This window comes from Chelon labrosus, assembly GCF_963514085.1.
Source record: "Chelon labrosus genome assembly, chromosome: 7".
Classification (NCBI taxonomy): domain Eukaryota; kingdom Metazoa; phylum Chordata; class Actinopteri; order Mugiliformes; family Mugilidae; genus Chelon; species Chelon labrosus.
The window spans coordinates 11,803,257-11,831,054 of NC_140343.1; the positions used below are offsets into that span (position 1 = coordinate 11,803,257).

The 27,798-nt window shown below is 40.5% G+C and overlaps 2 protein-coding genes across 3 annotated transcripts; one reads left to right on the forward strand and one right to left on the reverse strand.

Moving 5' to 3' along the window:
- Positions 1-1,557: 1,557 nt before the first annotated feature.
- polr2h (RNA polymerase II, I and III subunit H) lies at positions 1,558-3,666 on the reverse strand. Its single transcript, XM_084547615.1, has 6 exons — positions 3,494-3,666; positions 3,173-3,264; positions 2,670-2,753; positions 2,315-2,408; positions 2,095-2,178; positions 1,558-1,944 (listed from the first exon to the last, which is right to left on the reverse strand). Exons 2-6 carry the CDS (start codon positions 3,243-3,245, stop codon positions 1,827-1,829), a joined length of 453 nt encoding a protein of 150 aa, XP_084403741.1. The 5' UTR covers positions 3,246-3,264; positions 3,494-3,666; the 3' UTR covers positions 1,558-1,826.
- Positions 3,667-4,089: 423 nt separating this feature from the next.
- Positions 4,090-27,267, forward strand: armc9 (armadillo repeat containing 9). Of its 2 annotated transcripts, XM_084548774.1 has the most exons (25): positions 4,090-4,655; positions 4,844-4,969; positions 5,389-5,559; positions 5,849-6,004; positions 6,118-6,210; positions 6,812-6,836; positions 7,455-7,612; positions 7,745-7,843; positions 8,464-8,499; positions 10,568-10,602; positions 10,697-10,808; positions 11,330-11,422; positions 12,923-13,013; positions 13,655-13,778; positions 14,245-14,384; positions 14,790-14,866; positions 15,304-15,378; positions 15,809-15,899; positions 16,156-16,208; positions 17,036-17,134; positions 19,180-19,295; positions 19,979-20,148; positions 20,790-20,895; positions 23,301-23,485; positions 26,153-27,267. In XM_084548774.1, the coding sequence occupies exons 1-25, from the start codon at positions 4,581-4,583 to the stop codon at positions 26,173-26,175; spliced, it is 2,529 nt and encodes an 842-aa protein (XP_084404900.1). In that variant the 5' UTR covers positions 4,090-4,580; the 3' UTR covers positions 26,176-27,267. The 2 variants fall into 2 exon arrangements, with proteins under 2 accessions (XP_084404900.1, XP_084404899.1); XM_084548773.1 differs by lacking the exon at positions 26,153-27,267 and having other exon boundaries at positions 23,301-24,079.
- The last annotated feature ends 531 nt before the right edge of the window (positions 27,268-27,798 follow it).

Genomic DNA, 27,798 nt, shown 5'->3' on the forward strand with positions numbered 1-27,798 from the left:
CCCTCCATATGACCTGGGTTCTGCTCAAGGTTTCTTCCTGTTAAAAGAGTTTTTCCTTGCCACTGTCGCCTTCAGGCTTGCTCTGGGGGTTTCAGGTCGGGTTTCAGACCGGATGTTGTAAAGCGTCTTGAGACAATTTGTATTGTTATTGATGCTATATAAATAAAATTGAATTTAACAATAATAATTAGCTTTGTACTAATCCTAGAGTCAATAAACCTTTACAAATATGGCTTAGCCTCTATATAGACTAATAACACAGAAGGTGTCCTGGGGTGTCTGGTACTAGGACATTGGTATTGGGAGTCTTTGGGTCCTGTATGTTGATGGGAGGGACCTCTGTGGACCAGGCTTGTTACACGATATCCCACATATGCTCAGTCACTTTGGGTTATCTAGGAAGTTGGAGGCCATGGACTATTTTCCATGTTTTTGGGGTGTGGCAGGACTTATAAGCACGGTGAAAGGCTTTTACACTCAAGCGCAACCAAAAACCAAACACTAAAAACTGTTTTTAGATATCGTCACCCTGTTAAAATAATCACCTAACTCATTTTTTCAAGTTTTTCAGGAAACACGAAAAACTTCACCAAAAGGCTCACACACTTGCCATAGGCCATCATCTTAAAGGGGTAAAATCACATGAACTGATCAACTGAGGATGTTGGCGATTTTACCATAGGTGGCCGGCGTCATGAGGAGATGATTTCGGCAAAAAAAACAATTTTGACAAAAAATGACTTAGGCAATTATTTTAACAGTGTGACGATATGTCAAAAAATCTAACAAAAACTACAGAAGCTGCAGCTGCAATACTAAATCACTGCTACTGACTTATTAATAACACACAGCATGTCATGCTGGTCCTGGTGGGACTTCCAGCACTCAGCTGGTTCATTCGTCACTACATTCTAATGTATTTAAGGCTTTCTGTTCACGTATCAGCAGTCTTTGAGAGTCTCTGGCACTGTTCGTGCCCATCCTGTGACAGGAATTACCACTGACACTGAGAAGCCTGTTTTGCGTACAAAAGCTATCTCTTTGCCCTTTAATTCTGTTATCCGCCTCCTGAGTGTTCACATTTTAGTTTGCAGCTATGTTGAATAGTTGCTTATGGCATGCTGAGTAACGAAGTCCTAAGTATTTACACTTTCTAAAATGCCTGGAAGACTGTACAGTCAACACCTCAAACTAAAAATGTTGCGTTACATCTCAGAGGCTCACGCAAGCAAAACTGTAAAAAAAAAAAAAAAAAAATTCTTAAAAATAAATTATCATCAGTGTAAAAAGTTTTCATTGAAAATGTAATCAAAACACCAGAGACCAAGACCACTACTTAGAAAGTTGCAGCAGCTTCTTTAAAAATCTCTCAAAGCCTCTTTATACAGCACACAGCTACGGTGCAATATTGTTACAGCCTCTTCATTATTGCCGACAGCGACTAAACTTAAACCTAACTTACCATGTTTGAAAGCTGCTCAGAAATACAGTTAAAAAAAGAAGAATACACATGTCAAAAGAAAGCATGATTCAACATGACTGACCATTTATGAATCATGTCGTATAAAAGAATTCTTTATTTACAGTTTGCCAGCAGTTGCAGCAGTTCTTGCGTGTTACAGTCTTTAGTCCATCTCCTTTGAGGAAACTTTTTGAATCAAATAGAATAAAAAACTAAATACGTTTTCTACTGTCCTCATGTTCTTTGTGTCTGTTTGTGCTCCAGATTTGGGAATTGGACTATTTTCGGTACCCAGTTCAGTGTGACTTTAAGGTTGACTGCAGCAGTGGTAGAAACCAGGTGGGTGGGTGAGCACAGCTGGGTTTTAGAAAGCCAGCTTCTTCATGAGAAGGTAGACTCTGGAGTCCACCTCAAAGCCGTGAAGGTTGTTGGCATCTCCCTGCAGCCTCATGAGGAGGCCTCCGTAAGACACATAGGCTGAGCTGCAAGGAAGAGCACATTGATGGAGTACTTTTTAAAGTCTGATCACCAACACACAGATTTGCTCCAGCATTTTATGAAGTTCTTTAAATATAGTATACAAGTCATGTGAGCATTTGCTGAGAACTGTGCAGTGATGATAATTCACTTACAGACGTGTGGCAGCTTCAGTTGAAGTCTCATCGCCCTCAATCTTGTAAACCTTCCCATACATCACATAATCAAACTGGTCTGCTCTGGAAATTTAAACAAAGTGAAATGAGAAAACAAATCAGCCAAAAAAAATAATAAATTAGATAATTTAATAAATATGTCCAAGAGCCTGCTTTGCAAAAGTTATCTACATATAAATGTCAAGTGAAAATGTCTTACCTTGACGGCCGATCATCCTGAGGATTGTACTCTCCATCATCTGGTGTTCCATCTTCATATAACGTGCTGGCAATGACCAGTCTGAATTTGTCACCTTGATGAATGGACATATTAAAAAAAACACACAAGAGTTATCACTGTGCACTAGCTTTAGCAAACCAAAGTGAAGAAACATTCAAAACCATTATGCAACCATTTCACAAGTGTCTTAGATATTAACTTTACTTTTGAATAGTGCACATTTATTATAATGAAGTATTAAAAATAAATGATAACGGCCAAAATCATTCATTACATCCAATATTTTAGATGAAGTGCACAAAGACACAAAAGTACAAAAAGGTTATTTTCTTACCAAGATCAACAGGATAGATCTGAATGTTCACATCCAAGATGAGGTCCATCTTGAAAGATTCACTTTCACAATGTAGACGAGAGACTGCAGCAAATAAACAGGCATTGCCCAGTTTGTCTTTGTTAAATTACAATTTAAAACTTAAGGGCATTACATGAAAACCATACTGGATACATAAACAAATGTATATAAGCACATCACTCACAAGACAAAATCAATGACAACAACAAAAATGTAGATAACTGTAGCTACACTGATAAATGATAGCCTCCAAGCAATATTAGGCATCTACTTGAAGTCATGTTCACTCTGTACAATATTCACTCTGCTTTATCGGCTGCTTGGATTTCCAATAAGAAAAGCAACGTTTAGTTTGATGAATGCTAACCTGCACTTGACAACTGCAGCAGAAGAAATCAGAAACTATTGCAATCACAGACTGTATGATTAAAATATACAAGGGCTGGCTGTTCCAGCTTTATCAGTAACTACATTTCACACACCTCTGTCAAACTTCTTGCCGTCTGGATCGATGTCCTTTACATCAAAGATATCCTCAAACAGGATGCCAGCCATCTCTGTGCCAGTCTATGAACTTAAAAAAAGGTTCAAACATACGAGTTAACAAATACAAATAGGTGAAATAATTCACATACAATAAACTTCATGACCAATTGAATGTTTCTTGCACCGCACTGGCAATCTAACAAAGCTGCTACTAGAGTTTGCTGAAGTTATAAGATCTTGTCATTACATTAACTACAACCTATGCAGCCTATTCGGGCTAGCTGTTAGCTTTAGCACGACACATCGTTAGAGCTTACCTCAAATAAGATGAAGTTCTTTATATTATACTGTGAACACAATGGCGCCGCGGTCACTCAGTTTCACTCCGGGATAACGAAAGTTTAGTGTAAAGGCAGGAGATCTTATTCGCGTTAAAGTTCATTCATTATTATTTGAAAGCAACCATACCGCGCAGGAACAATGTGCTCAACCTCTGACAAAACAAGTACTTCCGGTTGAAAATGCGAAAGCCGTAGTTATTAAAGTAAAAGTTAAATATGGAAAAACTAGACGGATAAAATGTTAAATATCTGACTATGTAAAAAGTAAACAGAAAATAAACAACAATAAAATATTATAGCGGTATATTTGTAATGTTTAAAAACATTATTATGCTACACATATTACATATGAACATAATAATAAAAAAAATCACAATTTTGTGTTTCCAGTCTCTATGAAATAAGAATAAATAAACAACAACAACAACAACAAATTGTCACTTGGTGTGTAGAGTTTTAAGGACAAGCTAATTATTTACGACATTTGCCTCTACTTTCCATCCTGCTTTTCCCATCGGTTCGGTTGCTAGGTGTTTTTTAGCGTCCTCTCTGTGTACGGTTGCTAGCTAATGGTTAGCTACCAGACACAAAGTGTAAATTAACACCACAAATCATGCCGAAAAATGGACTTTATGACTTTCAGCTGCGGATAAATACACGGGAATGTTCATAGGGATATTTTCACCAAGTAAATGGTGTACGAATGGGGTAAGGATGTTGCTTATTGCCTCTCTTATTGCCACAAACGTTAGCCGTTGAGCTAGCTTATAAGCTATAAGCTAGTACTGTACTTGCTTGGCACATCTTCGCTTATGTTAATGTTGGCGGTTGACCTGTATTGCTACGTTACTTGAATTTTAGGCGAAGAAAATACTTGTAAAATCAACTACACCGTAGTAACCCTTTGTAATTCCGAGTGCAATAATTGCATATGACAATTTGTTGTCCCATGTGCTATTCTGTCCTTGCAGAGTGCAGAATGCTCACTGGAAGTACAAACTTTAATGTATGAAAGAAGAAGTCTTTGCAGTAAGTGGGTGTTTAAAAGGTTTTGGGCTCTCACATGAATTCCAGGGAGGCAGCCAAGATGGGAGACATCTTGGCAACTGAGGCCGATCTTCTGGGGATGATCAAGGAGGTAACAGATTCAAATTTCGTTGAATGATTAACAAATGCCCATTACATATTTTATTTTTAAAATATTGCAATAAACTGTCTGTCGGTGGTTTAGCATGTTATGGAGAAATATGTCAACACAATATGAGCAGAAAAGTTGCATTCTGTTCCGGTTAAGGTGAAGTTCACTTGTACTTCTGTCTTTTGTAGTATCTTAAGTTTGAGGAATTTGAAGAGACTGTACACAGTTTTGACAAGGAGTGCAAAAACAAAGGCAAGCTCGTCTCAAAGCCCAGAGGAAGTACCCTCAGAGACTCAAAGACTCGTGTCATAGAGGTAAATAATACAGTTTCTAAAACCTGTTGTTCCTATAGATTGGTTCATTATTTGTGGTGGTGGCAAGTGGGGATGGGTATGAAAAGAAGTAAAAAGTGGCAACCATTTTGCCCACACAATACTAGTGAGTCTGCAGTTGATACAACCTGAAGTTTTTGTCTGAAGATTCTCAGTCACCCAGTTTATGAATACAAATGGTTTTAGTACTGTGAAACCTTTCATTGCACAAAAAAACAATCATTTCTCTATGAAATTAGGATTTTCGCAGTTTATAAGTGTCATTTATTATAATGTAATAATTGTACAGTAAGTTTGTAGTAAATTATCCTTGAGTGATTTGTTATTGATGGTGGACGACGTATTTCCAGAGTTTGTATTTTTCTGCTATGCGCACTCCTCTGTAAATGTGACTTCTCTAGAAAGACCTCCTTAGCTCGTTTGATGACGGGGACCACAAGGTTTTCTTTGAACTGTGGGCAGAGAACATTCCCACCGAGGTAAAAGATACAGACACTGAGGCCCAGAGCTTGGAGTTCTACCTTCACATCCACTTTACCATCTACCCACTAAGGAGGCACCCAGGAAGACATGTAAGTAGATCCCAGGCTTCTTTCTTTCTTGAACAAAAAACAATTAAACTAAATCAATAAAAAAAAATCATTGCCTGCAGTTTTTTAAAATGTCCACTAAGCTGCGCCACAGGGTTTGTTTGACTATCAGATCTTGTCCTTGCGCTACTGAAGTAATGATTTCTAACCTCAGTGCTGTATTGATTACTGTGTAGGCCATTGCAAATTCAGTACATATATTAATATGGATGTAAAAGTTTTTCTATTGATTTGAAATAAAAACTTTTATTTATCCCAACTCTGTCTCCAGGACCGAGCTGAGTTTGAGGAGAGGATTTCCTTCTTCAAGCAGTACCTGGAAACTCGGGGGGCAGCACTGTGCCAGACCACAGAGTTTTTGCCTTACTATGCCTTGCCTTTTGTTCCCAACCCCACCGTCCACCCCTCTTTTAAAGATCTTTTCCAGGTGCTCAGATGTCACGTATTAGTTACATATGCAAAAATATCACTGAATACCATTATCAATGTGAATGTTGCCTTATTTCCTTTTTTCCCCCAATGTACGTGATGGGTATTTAGGATTCCTGGATGCCACGGTTGAAAGCGCAGCTGGAACAGTTCTTGTCAGTGGCACTAAAGCCATCCAACAGTCCAAGATTGATGACTTTATATGTATCCTTTTTTTTATGACTCGCTCACACGTCAATACTGAGCGCCAAAACCATCCATGTGCAATTGTACAAAGTATTATTTTCTTTATTGCTTTGCTCTTGCACAAGTAGCAAATCTAACAGGGCATTCATCTCTAACACTACAAGGCTTCCCAAAAGTTTCCCAGCAGAACACTGAATTGTCACAAGATGGTCAATGTTATTTACTTCTCCTGTCAGTGGTTTTAATGTTGTGGCTGATCAATTTTAGTGCATGTAGGCACACTGGATGACAGTTTTGCAAACACCACGGACTTGGTTAATGAGACTTTTTTTTGAAAAAATTCCCTCCTTTAAAACAAACATATGTTGAGTCTATACCCTCACTTATAGATTATCATACAATACAAGAGCTCAGCTTTTAGTCCTACACAAATAACTGTGACAGATTGACCCACTTCAAACAGGATGTTTGTCTTACGTCCTCTCAAACTTAAGACGTAGAATTTATACGTAAGGTTCCATTGTATGTATGTAACTCTAAAGTAAATCATCAGATAGGTGAACAAATACAGTAGAAATGTCTAAGTTCAAGTATATGTGCTTTAACATGCATCATACAGAAGGAAGGCGGGCGGAGTACTAAAGGTAAATATCTATCCTGTTTCAGTGTACTGCAGTTAAATCTGTCTCTCCATCAAACTACAATAATTGTCAAATTAGTCAGTGCCAGGTACTCAGTGGCTTCCTAAATAGGTGTTGTAAATATTTGTTTTCATTTCACGCTTCATTCTGTAATCTCGAAAGGCTCGAAAGCGTCCAGCACATAGAATAATTATTCATTAAGTGTTGTTGTGGTGGTGGACAAATATTCCGGATAAAGAAATATCTCTGTCTGTTGCCAATAACACAGTTGACAAAGTTGTAATGTTTATTTACGCTATCTGTTGCTATAATGAAATGTCTCATTAACACTGCATATATAATGAGTAAACCAAACAGTCAGTTTCTTATGAGTATGTAATGATGGAGGAATAATGGACAGAAGAAAAAAGGGGTTTTGCCAAAGATAAGCATTGGAAATGAGTTTTTGTCACTGTTTTGAACTGTTGCAAACATAAGATGGTGTGGGTTAGTTATTACCCAGTGAGCCCTTTTTAATTTTCCAACAAAGCATTTCAGATATTATAACAAACATTTTATCTCACTTGGCATGAGTGTAAGTTTATGCAACCTCGGCCCGTGTGTGTTTTTGTTGCCGTGCAGAGGCCATGCAGCAGCTCCAGCTCCAGCTGGCTGAATCGGACCGCCGCATCACCAGCTACGTACGGAAGTTCAGCAAGATGCAGGCCGACTACCACAACTTGATTGGGATCACGGCTGAGCTGGTCGACTCTTTGGAGGCCACCGTCAGCGGAAAAATGGTAGGCCGGGCTGACGGTGGGACAAACAAACACACACATTCTAATGTACAAATTACAGGTACAAACTGTCCTGCTCTTCCCCCCACACACAATCTTAAATCCCAAGGGGCATGCTGTGTTTTTTTCTCGCAGATCTCCCCTGAGTACCTGCAGAGCGTGTGTGTTCGCCTGTTTAGCAGCCAGATGAGGCAGAGCGTGGTGCACAGCACTGACTTCACCAGGCCTGGCACTGTGAGTTAGACCACACAGCCATCTCTCTTCTCCTGCCTCTCTTTCTTTCTCTCGCTTTCCTGCACACCTCAGTAACAGAAGAATACCGACACAAGCCTTCCAGGCAAGGTGATTTCAGTCACGGTACAGTCAATGTCAAGTAGAGGATAGCTGACAGGAGCGAGGGCCAGTCAGGGAAAACTTCACATTTAAATGACGCAGGTGTCCCTTTGTTAACTGTGCATTGTTCGGCCAACTTTAAGCCTTGCAGTAAAATTGAGTATCCTGGAAATAGCTGACCGGATCCTGGTGTTCTATTAACATTAAGTTAGCAATACACACAAGTGGAAAGTTAAATACACAAGGTACAATTCTGAGCAGAGATTACTGCGTCAGCGGCCGCACATATTCAGCCACCTTTGTAACTCTTACTGGTTAAAATCATCATGTTTTATACCAAAAAAAAAAAAACTGTACAAGTACTCTAAAGTGACACAAAAACTGCCCACAGCTTCGCTATCACGCTTGTTGTCAGTGGCCTTCATTGTGACGTTGAACTCTGTGCTCTTTTCTTTCTGTTTTGAACTGAACAAGCTTTTTTTCTGTGTTTTTTTGTGTGTGTGATGCTTTTGTCCACAAAGGGTTATTACTCTATGAGTCCCTATGATGATGGCTATGTAAGTTTTCATCTTTACTTCTCGTCATCGCTCAGGTCCCCACCGCTCATCATGCTTGTGCCTCACCCTGTCTCCTTCTCTTGTTGTCACAACGTACGCCCGCCCCAACATATGCTATATATGGCTTTTCTGTCCTTTCTTCCCTCTTTTTTTTTTTCCGTCCCTATTAGATTGTCCTAGTTTAACGAGATGCTTGGCCTCGTTTGTAGCATGAGTGACCCCTTTTGTCAGGCCACTTATGAAGTCAAACTAGAGCGTCTTTCAGGCCTTACCTCAACGTTAAATTCACTTGTTCCCAAAGACCCCCGTCATTGTTCTTCCTCTTAACTCTCAGTTTTGGCTATCTGTCCTTTTTACAGTCATCTGTCAGTTTCAGTTTTCTCCCTTTATGTTTAACGGTATAGCTTTAGCCAGACACCATGACAGGACAAGAATAGCCAACACAAGGCGCTTTGATGGAGAAGCATTTCTCTCACGCTCAGGTTGTCAAACGGGGTGGGTTAGGTTACAATCATTTGAAAAGAGGCAACCAGAACACTTTATACAGTTGTTATGGTTCTTAGCACTATTGTTTATAATACGCTATTATATTATTTAGCAGGCACTCATGTTAAAATAATAATTTGGATAAATGTCAGGTCAGGCCTTTTGACTTCTGAATGAGGAAAAGCAGCAAATGATAACAAATGGAAAAGCTACAATCGGAGTCTGCCTTGAATTTAATAATGATGGTTATTAGTAATTTGCCACTCTGATTGCAAAGAGCTGGTAGACAGTGGTTAACAATCTCGGTAGCTTGAATAAAACATTTGTCGGGATCATATTTGCCCTCACACAGGCAAGCACCTTTTCACTTCTCACAGTCTAATTCTGTAATTGACAATAATTATCAGGCTCTTTGTGTCCACATAATATTGAAATGGCTCTTGACAGTCGTTTCTTTTTTTTTTTATTATTACTTTATTCTGTGGTTTATTTAGCTCCAAGGGACAACCCTAGATGAGAACAGGGAGTAGAGCCTCCCAGTCAGACAATAGATGGTCTTCTGTAGTTGTCCCCGTGGTCAAGTGTAAATGGTGAGAATCCAAGCTAACGAGGTGAAACGAGTATCTCTTATGTAAACACTGTATTGTCAGAGAATCCGGGTCTTGCTCTTGCTTTGTGTAGGTGTCCAGCTGAACCATTAGAGTATGAATGAGAGATTCATATTCCTTCAGGCGTTGCTGCGGACCATTAGTTTTAGCTTCACCCCGCTGTTTGAACAATAGGCACAGCTTTATGCTTGTTAATAGATGGCGATGGTAAATAATTATTTTCTGCCTGTAACATAGCGCATGTGCAAATCCCTGGTTGGATGTCATTCTTAATCAGGCCTTCCAGGTCAAGACCCGCAAGTGTCAAATGACACAAGGAACATATTATCTACCACGCACCAAAGCAAATATTTGGCAGTACCAACCGATACCACAGACGACACGGATCACTTCCCCCTGACCTTAAGCTGCCACCGCTATAGGTCCAACCTCCCAGGCTTCAGATTGGATTTCAGGGCTCAAAATCCCCTTTCAAAAGAAAAAAAGAACAAATAATTAGTTTCACCCTTTCTCTACAAAAACACAACAACCGCCCCTCAATGGATTATTTCTCTTTTCCAAAGACTCCGTTTCGTTTTGTCTCAAACGCCTATGTTCAGGAGTTGTAACAAATGCAGAGGTACTAACCCACCTTTCCTGGTTCTTCTGGTAGTTGTCTTTTACTGCATGGATGATTTTACCAAACGGTACACTGTGTGTCCCGGTGTACAGCATGTACAAGCATGAGGTTTGCATGTCTCTACCATATACATTTGACTAATGACCTATTAAGACGGTAGCTAACATGAATGCTTTAAATGGAGGACTCTACTGCTTCGTAGGGGAACTGGACAGCAAGAATGATGAACAGGATTCATTTAAACACTAACTACTTTATATACTGTACTACTTAAATGTAGTATCACGTGATGAACGTAGGCTGAAATAAATTGTGAAATATATGTCCTTTTTTCTTGACTGTGCTTCTGTTGTAGGCCTCTTCCATGCTACGAGCATCTATTGCACCACAGTAAGTCTCACGTTTGGGGGGAAAAAAAAGTTCTACTGATCTGGTTTGTTATACAATAAAACATGGCCGACATATCATTGTTATTTATCTCCAGGAGGCCTAAGGACGTGCCAATGCTGCCCTCATTAGACTATGAGAAGCTGAAGAAAGACCTAGTTGAAGGTTCAGATAGACTCAGGTCTCTGCTGCTTCAGGCACTGCGCTGGGTACGACTACTACTTCCATCATTTCTAGTATTCCTATTTCCCTCATTGATGACATACAGTATGTCATGCCCTCAGTTGTCCCTAACTTGTACAGTCACTGTCATTGTCATCTCTGAGAACGCAACAAACCATTTTTTGCAAACTTTGGTGTTTGCTACTAATGTGACCCAACTTCCCTTGAGGGCTGATTAAAGTATAGCCTTACATTTGTTGCTAAATTCTGTCAGAGTATCAGACTCCCTTAATAGCCATTATATAATAAGTGTATCATAGATACTGAGATCCATGCAATTCTTAATCCTTAGTCAAGCCTTTGTGAATGATCGCTTCTATTCAGACTTCTATAGTTTAACATCTGTTTGACCCGAGAAGCTTCAGGCTAGTTTTATATGCAGCATAATTTGATATACTTTAAGATTGGCTGATAGGTAGAATAATAGAAATGCGATTTTATATTGGGGCATCCAGTAAGTAGAGTAAGAGCTCACTGTGAATACTATATCTGTTTCTAATGTCTTTAGAGGCTCACACGCTCACTTCCTGGTGAACAGAGAGACACTGTGCTTCAGGCCTACATCAGCAACGATCTTTTGGAGCGCTACAGTTCTAAAAAGGTGGGTGATTGTATTATATGATGTTCTCAGGACACTACAGAGTAATTACTAATGCAGATTTAGTGTTTTTCACAGTCTCATTCAAAGTGAAGTAAGTCTTTATCCTTTTGCCACTTGCCACTAATTAATCCCAAGACACTAACTCCATGCAGGACTGAGCTAATGAACTTCTCACCGCTGACTTAATGCTAAAGAAGTGGGTGAAGAGCATAGCCTGCAAGCACACATTTTATATATTTATTTTTTGTATTTATTGGTTGACCTGTCCGTATGATCCATACGGCTTGAATAAGCATTTCAGCTAGATACTTCCCCAACACAGGGCCTATTTATTTTATTATTTACAAATATGTTTATAGCAATATTGACAAGAGACATTTAGTATATATTTTCATATTTATTTTGGGTACTCATTGCATGTCTGCCATTTTTATATTTTCCGAGCTCATGATGTACTGGAATAGACAGAGCACAAACTGAAACCACATGTGTACCATAGTTAAGTCATAAGTTAAACTGTACTGACACATGATTTCCAGAAATATGATCTATATTAGTATATAGATTGATATATTTTAATAACTTTATTTTAATCTGACTGTATGCAGTTTATGAAATATTCCCAGCCCCAGATTAGGCATCGCTCTCTCGAGTAATTTCCCGTCTTCGCATAACAAAAAAGGCCGGAGCAGGAACTTCAGATTGTATTCTAAGCTTTCGTAAGGGGTTTGTTACACACTTTTTTCTTTTGTTCATGCAATCCCCTCAGCTTTCCTTTAGCTGTAGGCGCCAAATAAAAGACAGTCTCTTAAGAAGAAAGTAAACGATCCTGTCCTCACTGCTGGTCTCTTTTGTCTGTACTTGCCCCAGCGCCACAATACACCTCTTAAGTAATTTACTCTAAAGAGCCACAATAATAGTGGTTTGGTGTTGATTTCTCGTAATAAAACAAACATGAATGTTCTGTGTATGACAATGGCAAAAAGTGTAAATGATGAGAAGTGAGCTTTTCCAGGGTGCTGGTCACTCAACGTTCTCTCAACACAGATTTTTTTTCTCATTATAAAGGAACCTTTACGCAGAGTTCATAAACATTAGCCTTCATCCTTCTAAGTCTCATCTATGTATTCTAGTATCTGTATAAAGTCTCCAAATAAAGACTCCAAATGCACAATGTATTTCTAGCTGATCACAACATTGCATACTGTACCTACTGATTATTTTCTAAAAAAAAAGGGTTGGTCATGTGTGTAACCTTAGCAACGGTATAATTTACTGTCTGACATATACTGTATAATTCAAGCAATGCATCAATTGCAATTAACTGTGTATAGAGACAGGAAAGCCTTAAAACAGGGCTTTTTAAAAAAAACATATATATCTCAATCATCAGCAGTACTTACAATACATTTGATTCCTTTTCCAAATACCATGTTACTAAGTAACCCGAAAGCAATAGGTATCATTTTAAACTGCCCTACATTGTGTTTTTCTCCACAGAAAACTGTGCTTCACTTAATGAGGTCGGCGAACGAGGTCGTCCGCCAATACATGGCTCGTCTCATCAATGCATTTGCTTCTCTAGCAGAGGGTAAGCTCTCAGCTGCCATTAGATTTGGTTAAGCATTTGTATTACTTTGTAAGATGAGTCACTGGATGTCGGACTGGATGCACTTGGAGACGTGGATTGCGAGCCAAACTCAGTGGCTTTTCATTCTGGATGAAAACCGCTAATGATGCTATGCAGCAGCATGCCGGTAACTATGGCGGTCATTTTGTATATAGGCAAAAATTGTTTGTGCTGACACAGACGCTTGTGTATTAAGTGGTAAGAAACTGTGGTAAAAAAAATTTATAAGCGCAAGAAAACAAGAAAAACTCTTAAGTGGTGGTATCATTGAAACGTCTCTACCTGGGGTGCAGGTAAATTTTTGTGTTCCTTGGAACTCTACCTTTAAGGCTCATATAGGCGTGTATTTCTCTATCAAGATTAGCCGTTGCTGTGTGTCCAGTCAGTTTTTGATTTAGTTTAGTTTTATGCTTCATAATTATTTGTATTGTACTGTTCTCACTAGGGGTCTGTTGTACGTAAAATTAATTGATAATTTATGAGTTTTCATTTTAGGAACTGCTGCTTTAAATTAGGTAAAGCAGCCAAATATTAATGTTGTATGTGTAAGATGATCAATCAAGTGACACTTTAAAACTCCCTTGTCTTGTTAATGCTTACAGGTCGGATTTACCTCTCCCAGATTCCCATTCTTCTAAAACTTCTCACAGAGGCGCTCAGGAAGGAGGAAAAGGACTCCCTGACCAGAGAGCATGTGCTAGTGGCCCTTCAAAAACTCAGCCTCAGGTAAACTTTGTGTCACACGCAGGTAGGCGGTCAGGGCCGCCTACCTGCAACAAAGATTACGAGCAAGGAGCAGGCAAAAAAGGCAAAGTCTAAAAGAACTGGTTAGACATCCAAAAATAGAAACTTACTGTGGGAATAAAAAAAATAAAGTCAGGAAGAAAAAAAATCCAAACTTGCAATAATAAGAAAATAAGAGTGACTGGAATGCATGACCTCGGATACTACAAATACAATATGGTACCAAAGTGGTCAACAAAGTCAGGAAGTAAAAGAGACATGAGTGCATGTAGGACGTCAGACTTACAGTAACATGGATAAAGAACCTAATAGTGTTATCTTAAGTAGGAAACAGATTATTGAAACCACACGGTGGAGAATTTTCAATGTGAATTCTTATCCCGCTGAGAAGCATACGTGTTTGTGCTTATGTGTTTTTAAGCCATCATTTATTCTCATGTCTTGTTAGGAGGAGCCAGCAGACTGCCATGATAGCTGATGATCTGATCGGCTGGCTGGTGGATGAGCTGCAGGACTCGGACTGCCTCAGTGACTACACCCTGGAGTACTCTGCAGCTCTGCTTATGAATCTGTGCCTGCGTACGAAAGGTAACCGAGGCACACGTTGACACAGAAGTCATAAGTCATATAAATAAAATGTAGCCATATAGATACTCTCATCCCGGTTTATGAATTTTTTATGGGTAAAGGAAAGGAATTCACTGATCGGTTTGACCTTCAATATACAATTTCTTATCGTTTTTTTTTTACTGCTTTAGTTTCACATCATTATCTAGTCTGTATATTTGTCACCACCTTTACCGCACACGCACACCCCATGAGCAAAGATACACTCCCTTTTTGTCAGAGGCCGGCTTTTCACGACGATTTATTAACCAGCGATTGCGTTATTGTGATAAGAATTATTGATCTGAGTGATACACTAAAGCAAAGTCACAAGACATGGAAAAGTGTTGCTAAGTGTCTGTGTCTCGTATGTCTGACTTTATACAGGAAAAAGGAAGTGCGCAGAGAACGGCAAGCATGTGTTAAAGGTTTTGACTGACCTCCTTGGACACGAGAACCACGAGGTGATAAACACATCTGTCAGCAACTGGACGACGCATCCATTAATAAATAGCAGCATACATGAATATAGCTCTCCTATCTGTGGATATGTTGAATACAAATGTCAGCACCACTCTAATCCAAGCAGACACATCCAGGCTTGTCAAGAGGCTAAGTTTAGTTAAACCTTCCTGAATGTTTGTCAGCCTGAAGCTATGATAGAGGAATGTCTATAAAGCATAAGCAACACTGACTTTATTAATTCAAACTAAAGCTGCTGCGTCACTTTTATGAGCTTCCAAGTCATAAAAGCGTGTTCACTGTCATGTGTAAGCATTCTTTGATCTTTGAATCCATACTTCGTAATTGCACTGCATGTTCACACAAGCGCGTTTCCATTTGCACCAAGATCATAAAGATAGACGCATTGTCTGTGTCCGTGTCGATTTGCTTTCCACAGATTCGACCGTATGTGAATGGAGCCCTGTACAGTATCCTGTGTATTCCCTCTGTGCGACAGGAAGCCAAAGAGATGGTGAGATAGCAGAAATGTCTTCACCTGCTAGGAGGAAACAGACGCTGTTTGTGTTTTGCGCTGCATTTGTCTTCCTTTATGTCAGCACACAGCCAGCGTTTGGACAGGAAACAACAGGTGTCCAGTTATAAGACACAGAACCTCTGGTCACTGATACCAGTGAGTCAGTGAGTTGTGTTTCTGTCAGAGCATCATACCCTCTGGAAAAGGAAGTATAATAATCACTCATGGCACGAAATCTTGAGCCAATGTAGAGTTTAGTTGGAGCCGAACATATTCTACATTGCACTAGGATAACTCAGCAGCACAAATACGACCATATAACTACTAATTTTGGACAAACACTCAACGTTTCATATTGGTTTTGGCAACGTGTTCGCTGTCATGTCAGCTGTGCCCGGAAGTGAATGTGTTGTCCTCATGTGTGCAGAGCGTAGAGGAGATTCTCCGCTGCTACAGCAAAGAGGAAAACCCAGACCTCAACAGACAGATTGAGTTCATCATTAAACAACTAAACTCAGGTTAGTGAAGTCAAATTTACTGCCACAATAGAAAGATAATCCACTGGTGGTATGAAACAAAATGCTTTTATAGCCGAATAACCATAAAAATGAAGCTTGGTGTTTTCCTCAAATGTCAGTTCCATTTAGCTGTTTTCAGTTTCTTCAAATCAAATTATTCTTCCATCAGTTCTTCAGAATTATAGTCCATTATAGAGGAATAAGTGACCTTTGTTTTATGAAGTTGCTTTTAATCCTTCTGCTGTATCCCATCCAGCTGAGGAGGAGGGGCCTGAGTCAGATGATGAAGAAGAAGACGACGACAATGATGTAAGGCCCCCTTTTGGCCCGTTAGAAACTGATACGCTGAACTGCCCTGCTCCACATTAATTCAGCACAACCACAAAATATATTAACGAATCAAAACAGGCAGATGGAAAAAACAAGGGGGAAAGGCAGCATGACCAAACGTTATATTTGACACCTTTCTAAAAACCTGTAGATTGCAATCGCTACATGACACAGATATTGGGTGTCTCTCTCTTGTGTGTGTGTGTGTGTGTATAGGTGGTAGATGGGATTGAAAGATTGTAAACTATGGGAAAATGGGTTATCAAGATAAGGTATATGGTAATAAGTATTCATGAGTGGGGTCTCCTAGCTGTGTGTACAGTATGTGTGTACCCTATTCCCGACGTGGCCACATAAGAATTCCTTGAGTATTCGTGCCCTTGTTCCATTGCCTGTGATCTCGGGTTTGGTGTTATTTTTCACAGCTGCTATCCATTTACCATGTCCATAACGGTGAATCAATAAATGTTGCCAAAAAGTTCCAGAGAGGGCAGACTAAACTAGGCGCTTGTCGGAACCTTGTGGATTGGTGCCAGGCACTGTTTTACTGTTAACCCACTTTGCAGACTCACATCCATGTTTAATGGGAACAAACTCATGTTTATTATATGTGAGCGATTTTCACCTGATCAATATAGTCATTTATATGTTCATATTTAATGCAGGAAGGGTTTAATTAGTAATATGCAGAAACAAGGCAGAGGTTGTGTTAGCTATGTTTACTTAGTAATTTAGGTCCATGGTTCATATTCATCTTGTGTCAATTATTATGTTTTCACTGATATGTCACTATTATCTCATTACAGGAAGATTTAATGGAGACGGACCTTGATAAAGAGGAAGTACTCCAACCGCAGCACAGGGAGCTGTCTGGAGAGAGTCTTCTCACCACTGAGTATCTGGGAGTAAGTGCAAAATACACATTTTCACAGTGCATAACCAAAAAAAAAAAGCCACCACAAACAAAAAAGATTACACACTCTAATATTTCGGTGGACCGCCTTTAGCTTTGATTACAGCACGCATTCCCTGTAACAATGTTTCCATAAGCTTCTGTAATGTCACAAGATTTATTTCCATCCACTGTTGCATTCATTTTTCACCAAGATCTTGTATTGATGATGGGAGAGTCTGACCACTGTGCAAAGCCTTCTCCAGCACATCCCAAAGATTCTCAGTGGGGTAAAGGTCTGGACTCTGCGGTGACCAATCCATGTATGAAAATTATGTCTCATGCTGACCTCATTCTTTGGACAGATAATGTTGCTGAACCTAGACCTAACCAACTGCAGCAACCCCAGATCATAGCACTGCCTCCACAGGCTTGTACAGTAGACACTAGGCATGATGGGTGCATCACTTAATCTGCCTCTCTTCTTACCCTGATGCCCCCATCATTCTGGAACAGGGTAAATCTGGACTCATCAGACCACATGACCTTCTTCCATTGCTCCAGAGTCCAATCTTTATGCTCCCTAGCAAACTGAAACCTTTTTTTTTCTGGTTAGTCTCACTGATTAGTGGTTTTCTTAAGGCTACACAGCTGTTCAGTCCCAATCCTTTGAGTTCTCTTCACATTGTTCGTGTGGAAATGCTCTTACTTTCACTATTAAACATAGCCCTCAGTTCTACTGTTGTTTTTCTTCCATTTGAATTCACCAAACGTTTAAGGGATCGCCGATCACGATCAGTCAGGACCTCATTTCTTCCTCAAAGACGATGGTTCCCCACTATCCTTCCAATTTTTAATAATGCGTTGGACATTTCTTAACCCAATTTTAGTAGTTTCTATAATCTCCTTAGATGTTTTCTCTGCTTGATGCATGCCAATGATTTGACCCTTCTCAAACAGACTAACATCTTTTCCACGACCACAGGATGCATCTTTCGACATGATTGTTTAAGAAATGAGAAGCTGCTCATTCCATCAGTTGTGGTTAAATAACTTGTTGCCAGCTGAAAGATAATCACCCATGCAGTAATTATCCAATAGGAGGCTCGTACCTATTTGCTCAGTTAAATCCAGGTGGCAAGTTTTTTTGGGGTTTTTTTGGCCAGGCATTGTAGATACACATGTTGCCAGGAGCTGAGAAGGCAACAAGCTGAAATTTCAGCGCCATGCAGAGAACAATTTATATCACTCACACAATAAGGTTGCTAGTTTTTTTTTTGCTGAGGTCTGTCAGACAGTAGACAAGGTTGATGCAACAACAGAAAACGATACTTGAGATAAGCCAAACTGAACATTTTTGGCACTCCTGCGAATGCTTCTGTTACATTAGACATTCAATTTAAGCCCATAGATAAGTGCAATTTTGTTGAGTGGACCATTTCTGACATTTATAGGAATATCCTCCAAGGTATATGTTGGAGTGATGTTAATTTTCAAGAACATCCAGTAAAATATCTAGTAGTATCGAACCATTAATGGACACTAGTCGTGCCAGTTTTTGGCCTCAGCCATAGTGATAGGTTGAGGAACTTGGACATTCAGAGGGCTGCTGCTCCTTTCCCCAGAAAGCTACCAGTTGAGGTGGTATGGGCATCTGGAGGGATTCCTCCTGGCTGCATCCCCTTGGTAGCTCTGAGAGGAGGTCTAGTGTAAAGTCTATTTGCTGGAAGGATTATATATCTGGTCAGTCCTGGGAATGACTCTCAGTAACAGGAAACACTGTAAGGGAGAGGGTGCCTATAATACCTTGCTTAGTCTTATGTCACCACAAACTGACTTTGAATAAGCGGACAAAAATGGATTGATGGATGTGTATTTTTGTGTGTTGCTGTGATCGAAAGGGGCCAGCCGCCGGACACGAGACAATACAATACATAAGTAGTGTTGCACAAATTCAGCAAACACAGATTTGTAAAATAATGTAAAATGTGCTGCACATGCAATCTCATTTTTACTGTCCGCATGCTACTAATCCTGTGTGTGTCTGTGGTTACCTAGATTATGACCAACATGGCAAAAGTGAAAAGGAAATCAACCCCTCTTCCACAGCCAAGTGTTGATGAGCCCCTACAACGCCCAGTCACGCCTAGTTCACATCGTAATGTCACTGCAGGGTAAGTTAAATATCGTTAAAACCAAACTGGAGCTCTTACGATATGTATCCGATTCTACGGTAAGCAGTCATTTGCGAATCATTTGGAAGTACATTTTCAAAAGAACTCCTGATGTCTGGCCTATTTCCTCTCAGGGCTGATCAGTTTACAACATCATAAATAGCTCACTGTTGGAAATATAGATTATTTTTACACTGATTCTGATGCACCCTTTGATTAACCACAAGGATAATAATGTCTCAGTAGCCGTTTAAACTGGCACAGAGGTACAAGGCAAAAATGGTTTTCAGTATCATAACAAAGCCTGAATTGCAAAGGAATGAGTCAGCAGAAGCAGAATGGAAATGGAAACGCTTAGAACTGAAAGTAGACTATTGTCAATACGAACTGTGAGCTACACCACAGGGATAAAAGGAGGAATATTTTAAAGTAATGAATATGACAACTACCAGGTCTCTTATTCATGACCTGGCCCTGGAAATAATAGAGTATCTTGTCACAGCAAGTTATTGACACCATAGTCTTATTATTAAATAACCACAAACAATGGTAACACTAACTTTTATTTATACAACCATGGCAATATACAAAAGAAGAGCATTGTACAACCATGAAAGGTCAGTAAAATGAACAAGGTTAAGGTTTTAAGATTTAAGAAAACGAGTTGTGTTGTTTGTGTGTAGTGATTATCGAGGTAACAGCCAGGGAGGTGAGAATCGTGGCGACAGGGAATACCCTCTGAGCAGACAGAAGAGCGAGGAAGGAAGCCTGCCTCCTTCCCGATACAACTCCCGACCTCCCACGCGCTCTGGCAGCCGCCCCAGCACTGCTGATTCCCTGCGCCACAGCATCGGTGGGTAGTTTATCTTTGGTGATGTTTCTAAAAGAACTGTATTTATCACTAGTAATTATAAATCACACTTATTTTAACCCTAGCAGTACAAAGCACTACAAATGTTTTTCATTCACACACAAACACTCTCATTCTTATGCATGTACGCTGATGTAATATACATTTGATAACAATAGAATAATGCACCTTTGACCTAAATTCTGTGGCTGTTCATGTCTGCAGTCAGATTACTTAATACACACGTCTCATATTGAAAGTCAACTGCATTTTTGTGGAATGATTTCATTTCCCTTCCACCTGCTGCTCTTTATTTGGTTTCCTTATGATTTATCTGAACTGATGCCCAGCGTTCACAAGAAACATGAGGCGCTTACAGGCAAGGAAGCTCCAGCAACGTCCTCAAAAATCATTAGGGATAAAAATGAGCACCAAATATCTAATGAGCAATTTTAGCTTTCCATAAAAATGAAGTCAGCATGGCATCAGGGTATGCCATGTCTTTGTAAATGTTTAACAGTGCGGCTTGTTCATTTGGTTTTGTTGTATTCAAGTTTTGACTTCCTTGAAAGCCAGACGTTCTGGAATAATTCCAAATTCAGTGCCGTGAAGCTCTCAATTCACCTTCTGTCACACACATTCAGACTCAGAGTGCGGACGGTTGTCCCAGGAGTCAGAGTTGGACGGGCCGTATGAAGGAAGAGCCAGGAAAGGACGCTCCCAGGAGGAACGCAATGGACACTCTGCCAGGTAAACCGGCACACAAATGAATGTATAATGCGGCTCTGAGAGTGATAAGATAAGATAAGGTAAGGTAAGGTAAGGTATGATAAGATAAGATAAGATAAGGTAAGATAAGATGATCCTTTGTTTATTCTACTGCAGGTTGGTAAGTAAAATATCAGGTTGCGTAATTCCATTTATTTATGCCTTACCGTTTGGGTCCACACAGAATCACAATCACAGAGGGATTGTGTAAATCAGTTAGACAAATAAAATGGGTGCGGAGGCAGGAATAATGAAACAATAATGAAAGAGGCAAAGCAATAAAATGTATTTAACGGCAACATTGTTCAATGTACGTCAGCTGTAGGAACGAAAATACAAAAAGCACGTTGGCCAGATTAACTAGACCGGCTGACAATCCTTCCGTGTCTGCAATAAATGGAAGAGTGAAGTTCTTCAACTGGAGGCATGCTCCATGTTTCATGCTTACTATCACATGCATTACTAGTGCATTTAAGTTCAGTCTTGTGGCCACTGCCTCCTGCTGACACTTGACATTAAATGTACAATATACATGTAGGATTCAATGCTCATTGTAACTGGCATCGCAAGTGGAAGCACTGTCACTTCTGAGGAGGAGAGAATGCCCGCCTTGACCGCAGGCTGAAAGAAGTTGGTTGGAAAGTTACAGTGCAGTGGCTATACAGCCATTCTGAAAGAGGATTATGCAGACTGGCCATCATTCCATCAGAACCGCTAGTTTCAGTCAAGGAACAGTAGAAGGAGAAAAGATGTATTAAAGTATTGACAGAGTGTTTCTATCGACAAACGGTCACCCTTTTTATATGGGAGTTAATCGGAGCCAGGAATAATTTAGAGCTAACATCTAACTGTCATGAATGGTGTTGCAGGTTAAGATACATCCATGTTGGCAACAGGTTCAAACCGGGATAGTTGCGGTTTGAATAATCATTTATTTGGTAGGGACTGCATCTCATAAAATGAATCAGAGTTAAGAATGATGCTAACGAACAACATGCTTTTGCAGAGGTTCCTTTAAAACCCCGAGGTGTGTGACGGTGACGGTGCATGTGTTTGTCTGTGGAGGGAGTTGGCAGCGGCGTTGTTGGACACCGATGGGTGACTCAGCACTGCCAAGCTGGTCGGTGAGACTGTGACATGCGTTTAAACGAGCAGCTCCCACAAAGAGGCCCATTCAATCAAAACTCCCCTGCTTCTCCTCTCCTTTAAATCCCAGGGGAACTTGACTCCTGAACAGTAATAAGTCCCAGGAAACTGCTTCAGTTATCCCTCCACCCCCCCCCATCCACCAAGAACGTAAAACACCTCCACAATACAACCTGGCTGAGTCTGACCGCAGTAGCCTCATTTCACCCCAGTTTGGAAGACAAGACTTTTATAATGAGGTGAAAAAGTATTTGTACTGAGGTGAATGGCATCTTAGCAACATAGCAATTTGGCAAATGCCAAATGAGCACATGTACATTACTGCAATTGTTTTAAGGCCAATGAACACATTTTCTTCATCGTTTACTGGGACACAGTCTGGCCGTTTTCCCTTTGAACATTTTCCAGACATCGGTGTGAAAGACTAAAGTCCTGTCACGGTGTTCTTTCTTGAGTTGAGTTGTATTTGTTGGTAGGATTTTGGGGACCGAAGGCAATTTATGCAACGTGTGTGCCGAGTTCCCTCCAATGCTCCACAAGGCTTTTGCGTGCAAATATAGTGACTCCACCCAAGTTTACAGAAATACACCCAGTTACGGCTATACCAGACGAAATCAGAGATGTTCGGTACTACCCAGAGCAGAAAAACAATGAAATCCATCCATTTGATAAGGTTTAGGATTGCCTCACAGGATGTAGGTCATTTGGCGCTTGTCTGATAAGGTTATTTGCAGAGTTTGTGTGATTTGAGGCAGGAGAGCCCTTCATTCACTGCGATACTGTTTTTTCGGACTCACAGACACATATTGCCATCTCTGTTTTACAAAATGTTGTAAGTTTAAAAGCACCCACAGTGGTGGACATAATGATACTCTAATTAAGTCAATTTTAACCTCTTGCCTTATATGCATTTTATTTTGAAGAAACTGAATCTTGGGAAGGCAATCAAACACTAAATGTGGTATCTATAACAAAATGCTGTCAGCTCTCACACTGTAGCCAGAAATGGATGATATTGACTGAAATGGATACTATTAAATGTCAAGGTCAAGAGGCTTCCGCAAGGTTGATCTTGTACGAGACAGCCACGATTTCTTTGTGTATGAAACTCTTGTGACATTAGATCTCTCCATTTCTGCAGTATCTCCTGACGACTGAATAGCTTATGAGATAAAAAGATGACCCCTCTCCGAATGATCCGTCTAACCGTAACCTCTCCTTTTTTTTTCTCCTTCCGTCAGAGGTGATTATATCCCAGCATTTGTAAGCCACTCCGAGATTCCCCGTACGCCTGACCCAGGAGTCAACCAGCACAGCGCTCACCGCGGTCGAGGCCCGTCCCTGGCACCTCAGTTTTCACAGTCGGAGCCACAGCAGAGCAGCCGGCCTGGCTCTGCCGGTTCCACAGGAGGAGGGGGAAGCGGAAGTAAGCATATGTTAAGGGTGGAAAATCACCACCAGCCACAAGCCACCAGAACAGTGCTGGCAGATTTTGGCTCCAGTTGGTTACTTTGACGACTCTGCCAGCCGCATTGTGCGATTGCCAGCTATGATTTAGAGGTTCAGTGCCAAAAATCAAAACTAAGCAGTTTGAGTAGACAACTTTTTGGTACCTGTGTTGACCACTTTCCTGCATATATTTTGAATTTATTAAGGAAACTAATTTGCAGATCTCATAGAGGAAATGCCGGACAGTCTAACGCAGGGCTAACACAGATCGACAGACAACCATTCACACGCACACCTATGGCCAATTTAGAATCACCAATTAACCTAATGTCTCTGGATGGTGGGAGGAAGCCGGAGTACCCGGAGAGAACCCACACAGACACAGGGAGAACATGCAAACTCCCCACAGAAATGCCCCAGATGCAATCGAACCCAGAACCTTCTTGCACATACACTCACTTGACAAAACATTAGGTACACTAGTGAAAACAAGTGTACACTGTTTTCAAGTGCCTAGCCCACTGACTAAAATGGGGTTGTCAAAATAATAGAAACATGTGTCAGTACAACACAATACGATTCAATAGTGCTACAAACCACAGCCTCCAAAATGAAAACACAGTTGAGTCAACAGCTCTCTCAGCTTTTCTAAACAGATGCTGAACACAATAACCTTCATGAAGCTCTGTCTGTAAAACTAAACAATGTGTGGGAGGTACATTTTTGTTATTTTTAGGGCATTTACTACCAGCTCGAACCGCCTTCTTTCCCACTCTGCCTCACACGCATTTAAATTTTACATTTCCCGTTCTTTACCAACATTTTACCATAACCGTTGTCTCTATTGCAAAATATAACACAACAACAAAAGTGGACTTTACTGTAAAATGACAAAAATCGTGCTCAGGTTACCGTGAGCCCGTGTCTTCGGTTACACAGAAGAATTTCAACAGTGGAAGGCTGTAACAAAATCTGCCATTACTTGTTTTTCTGAGCTTTTACATAACTCTGTGTTTATAGAGTTTTGCCCGTGATGACACTCAGTTGTCAGGCAACGCAAAGTAGCACTTCAGGCTCTCTTTTTCGTTCATTCACTCACATTTGACTGAGCCAAAGATGAGATATCTTACTTTGGCTACACTGTGTTTCTACATATATTGCCAGTTTTTATATACCCCTGTGCCTTGTTTACTTTCTTCACAATTGTAGAGAAAATAATATGCAAAAAGTGCCCTGAGTCACAAAGATAGACAAGGAACTTTTGGAACAGTGGTAAGTACAAGGCTGGTTCTGATGTCTGCCTAGGTTGGGGAGAGGACCATTCTACGTAGAACTGAAGATAGAAGATAAAGATTTTACTAGATAGCTGCTAAATTAGCTAAATAAGACACATGGCAATTTCTATAAACCACATAAGACACGAGGCACTTACCAGATACAAAAAGTTGTTTAAAAAAATGAGAAAAGCAAATTGTGTTTTGTGTTCATTTTCACCGAACAAATGCCACTCCGTATTTATTTACTGTCAGTTTCACATCTTCCGCACAGAACTTGAGCCGCTGCAGAGAAGATCTGGTGCTCTTAGTTGGACGATAACATCTCTCCATGCGCTCATGCATCTTAATTGCATTTGATGAGCGATCACCTCCGGCTCTTATCCCGACCGCCCTTACCGTAAAGCTTATAATAGCATGTAATGGTCACTCAAAGCTACCACATCCTCTTGTGAGTGTGTTGCACTCTTAAGGTCTGGCAAGTGTCCGACCATCTATTGCCTCGTAAGGAAGTCACTTAATCATTGCTTAGCCTAAAGGCCATTAAGGAGACACACATGGCTTGGAAAACAAATGCAGTTGTAGCGTAGCTTTCATTTCTATCCAAGCAAGCAAATGCTTGTTCTTAAAAAAAGTCCCCTTAGTTCCCACTTTTGGTTATCGCTTTGGCTGAAAAAGATGCTCCCTTGGCGAGGGAGAGATAGAGGAGGCATTTGTGTCACTCACCGAGTGACCACTCATCCAGGGCAAACAAGGCCCCGTCACGTTGAGAGGGTGGAAAATGCTGCATTATCCTACCAAAGTCAGATCGGTCACGCTGGTTTCAGGTGATGACTGATCCCTGTTATGTTGCCATGCAACCAGAGAAGGCGAAGGAAGTGCATCAGTATCTCTGAGGACTCTCGCTCCAGTCCTCAGTGATAAATCTGATGAGGAAATCTGATTTTTTTCCTCTTAGGATGGGTCTTTTTCCTTTTCTTTTCCCACATGGTGGAAACTTGACGCCTCAATTGCCTCAATAACACAACTAATGGGCTTTTAGGTCAGTGGGAAGTATTGTGTCCGGCATGTAAAACTTTTGAGACCTAGAATTTTGTTTTCAGATTCAGGAATTTACAATAAGGCTGGAAGGATAGATGTCTTATTCAATTTTCATTTATTTTAGGTAATTCAACAGTTTTGCTTTTTATTTTAATCAGAGACTTTTAAATGTCTGGAGGAGAATGAATACATGTGTGATGGGAAACTTTCCTTCACTTTATTGATAAGCTGAAATCTGAGTGCCCTCTCCCTTCTCTCTCCCCCTTCTATTGCCCCACCCACCCCGATATCATCCCTTCTTGCCCTCCCCCTTCTCTCCCCACCTTCAGGCAGGCAGTCAAAGAGGAGGTGAAGAGGGAGCTGTCACCATGGGGTAGCACTATCTCCCCAGAAGCATCAGGCTTCCTGTAACATCATCCACCCCTCCACCTCCCCCAGGTTGCGATCGGGGTCAGGGCAACAGAGATTGTCGCGGAACAGCAGCGAGGGGAGGAGCGGGAATGCGTGGAACAATGTGTAGGATTGTGGTTTTCGCATTTTTTTCGTCCTCCTTCGGCTTCGGCACAGACTACTTCTGTAACATAATGCGGAGTCAGACGATTACCAGCAACCCCCAGCCACGCAGCCCTGTAGGCCCATGTAGCCTCATTTGGCCCTGAATTTCAGCCGTCTCTCTTCAGGGCGATACTTGACACAGCTAACATCCTCCAGCCACGATAAAATGTAGTAGTATAGTATAGTAAAGACCTGGGACTTTCCATTTCCTTCTGGCTTACTGGTTTCCATTTTCATTAAGTCAGTAGTTACAAATGGATTCTCACACATGCCGCCTTTTACTGATAAATCCTCAGTATGTGTGCATAAGTCTGAACACAAGGTTAAGTGTTCAGACTTAAGTTTCACTCATTATAAAAGGAAGTTTCAAAGTTTAAAGTAGTTTCTCAACTAACAACAGATAGCAAAATGCCAGTAAAGAATTTTCAAAGTTCTCACCTTGACTCTGCAAATCAATAGTCTTCTGAATTTCATAGTGTCCTGTATATATTGATTATTTTTTTTAAAACCGTGGTGCAAGATATCTGACCACATGAATAAATGATCGGCTTCACTTCAAATTTAATGCGTGCTACTGCCAGCACATACCATTTCAGAGTAGCTGCTCCTATTTAACTGACCCCAGGAAAGAAACACACGGGTCCTGGTGTGGCCCGTGAGGCTAGTGAATGTTTTTAAATTATATTATTACTTTTAATGTACTGTTCCATGCATGCGACGTCTGACAAAAACAACAACTTGAATTTGCGTCTTAAATTCAGGTTTGTACATTTGCACTGTTTCCAGACTTGGTGGTGTGTATTTATGTTAAGTGCTACGTTTTAGCTGTGACGCATTTTGATAGATAATAGTTTTTATGCAATTTTAAAATAAATGTGTCTCATGTTTTCCATCTGTCGTCCTTGACCGATACTTGACTCTTGAATTTTTATTTTAGCTTCATGCTGCATCCCAGTATGCAGCTGGTAAGTCTTGAATCATAAATCACTCACCCTTAGGTACCAGTCAAACCTGACATATTGTGCCAATGCAGTACTGCGCTCACCTTTGTACTGCCTGGACTAATGCTCTTTTGGTTCGATCAGGATGTCATTCATTGGGAATATTTCTGCTCTCATATTTTGTTGTATACCAAAAAGATACGTCTCCCTGCCCACATCACATGAGCGCTTCACCGTTACGTTAAGTCCTTCTTTAAATTTAAATTAGCACTCAAGATTATTCAAAGACCTCCTCTCCAAGCTCTCCTCTGTTTTTAAGTCTTCTATCTTTGGCCAGATAGTCTTCTGGTGTTCCCTCTGGCATTTTGGGACCAGTGGCTAAGGTCAACCCTTCAAACTGACAGGTTCATAATAGTAAATACCTGATCTCCATCTGTTTTTTTGTTTACGTCAGCATTTCTGGTCTCAAACATGTGATG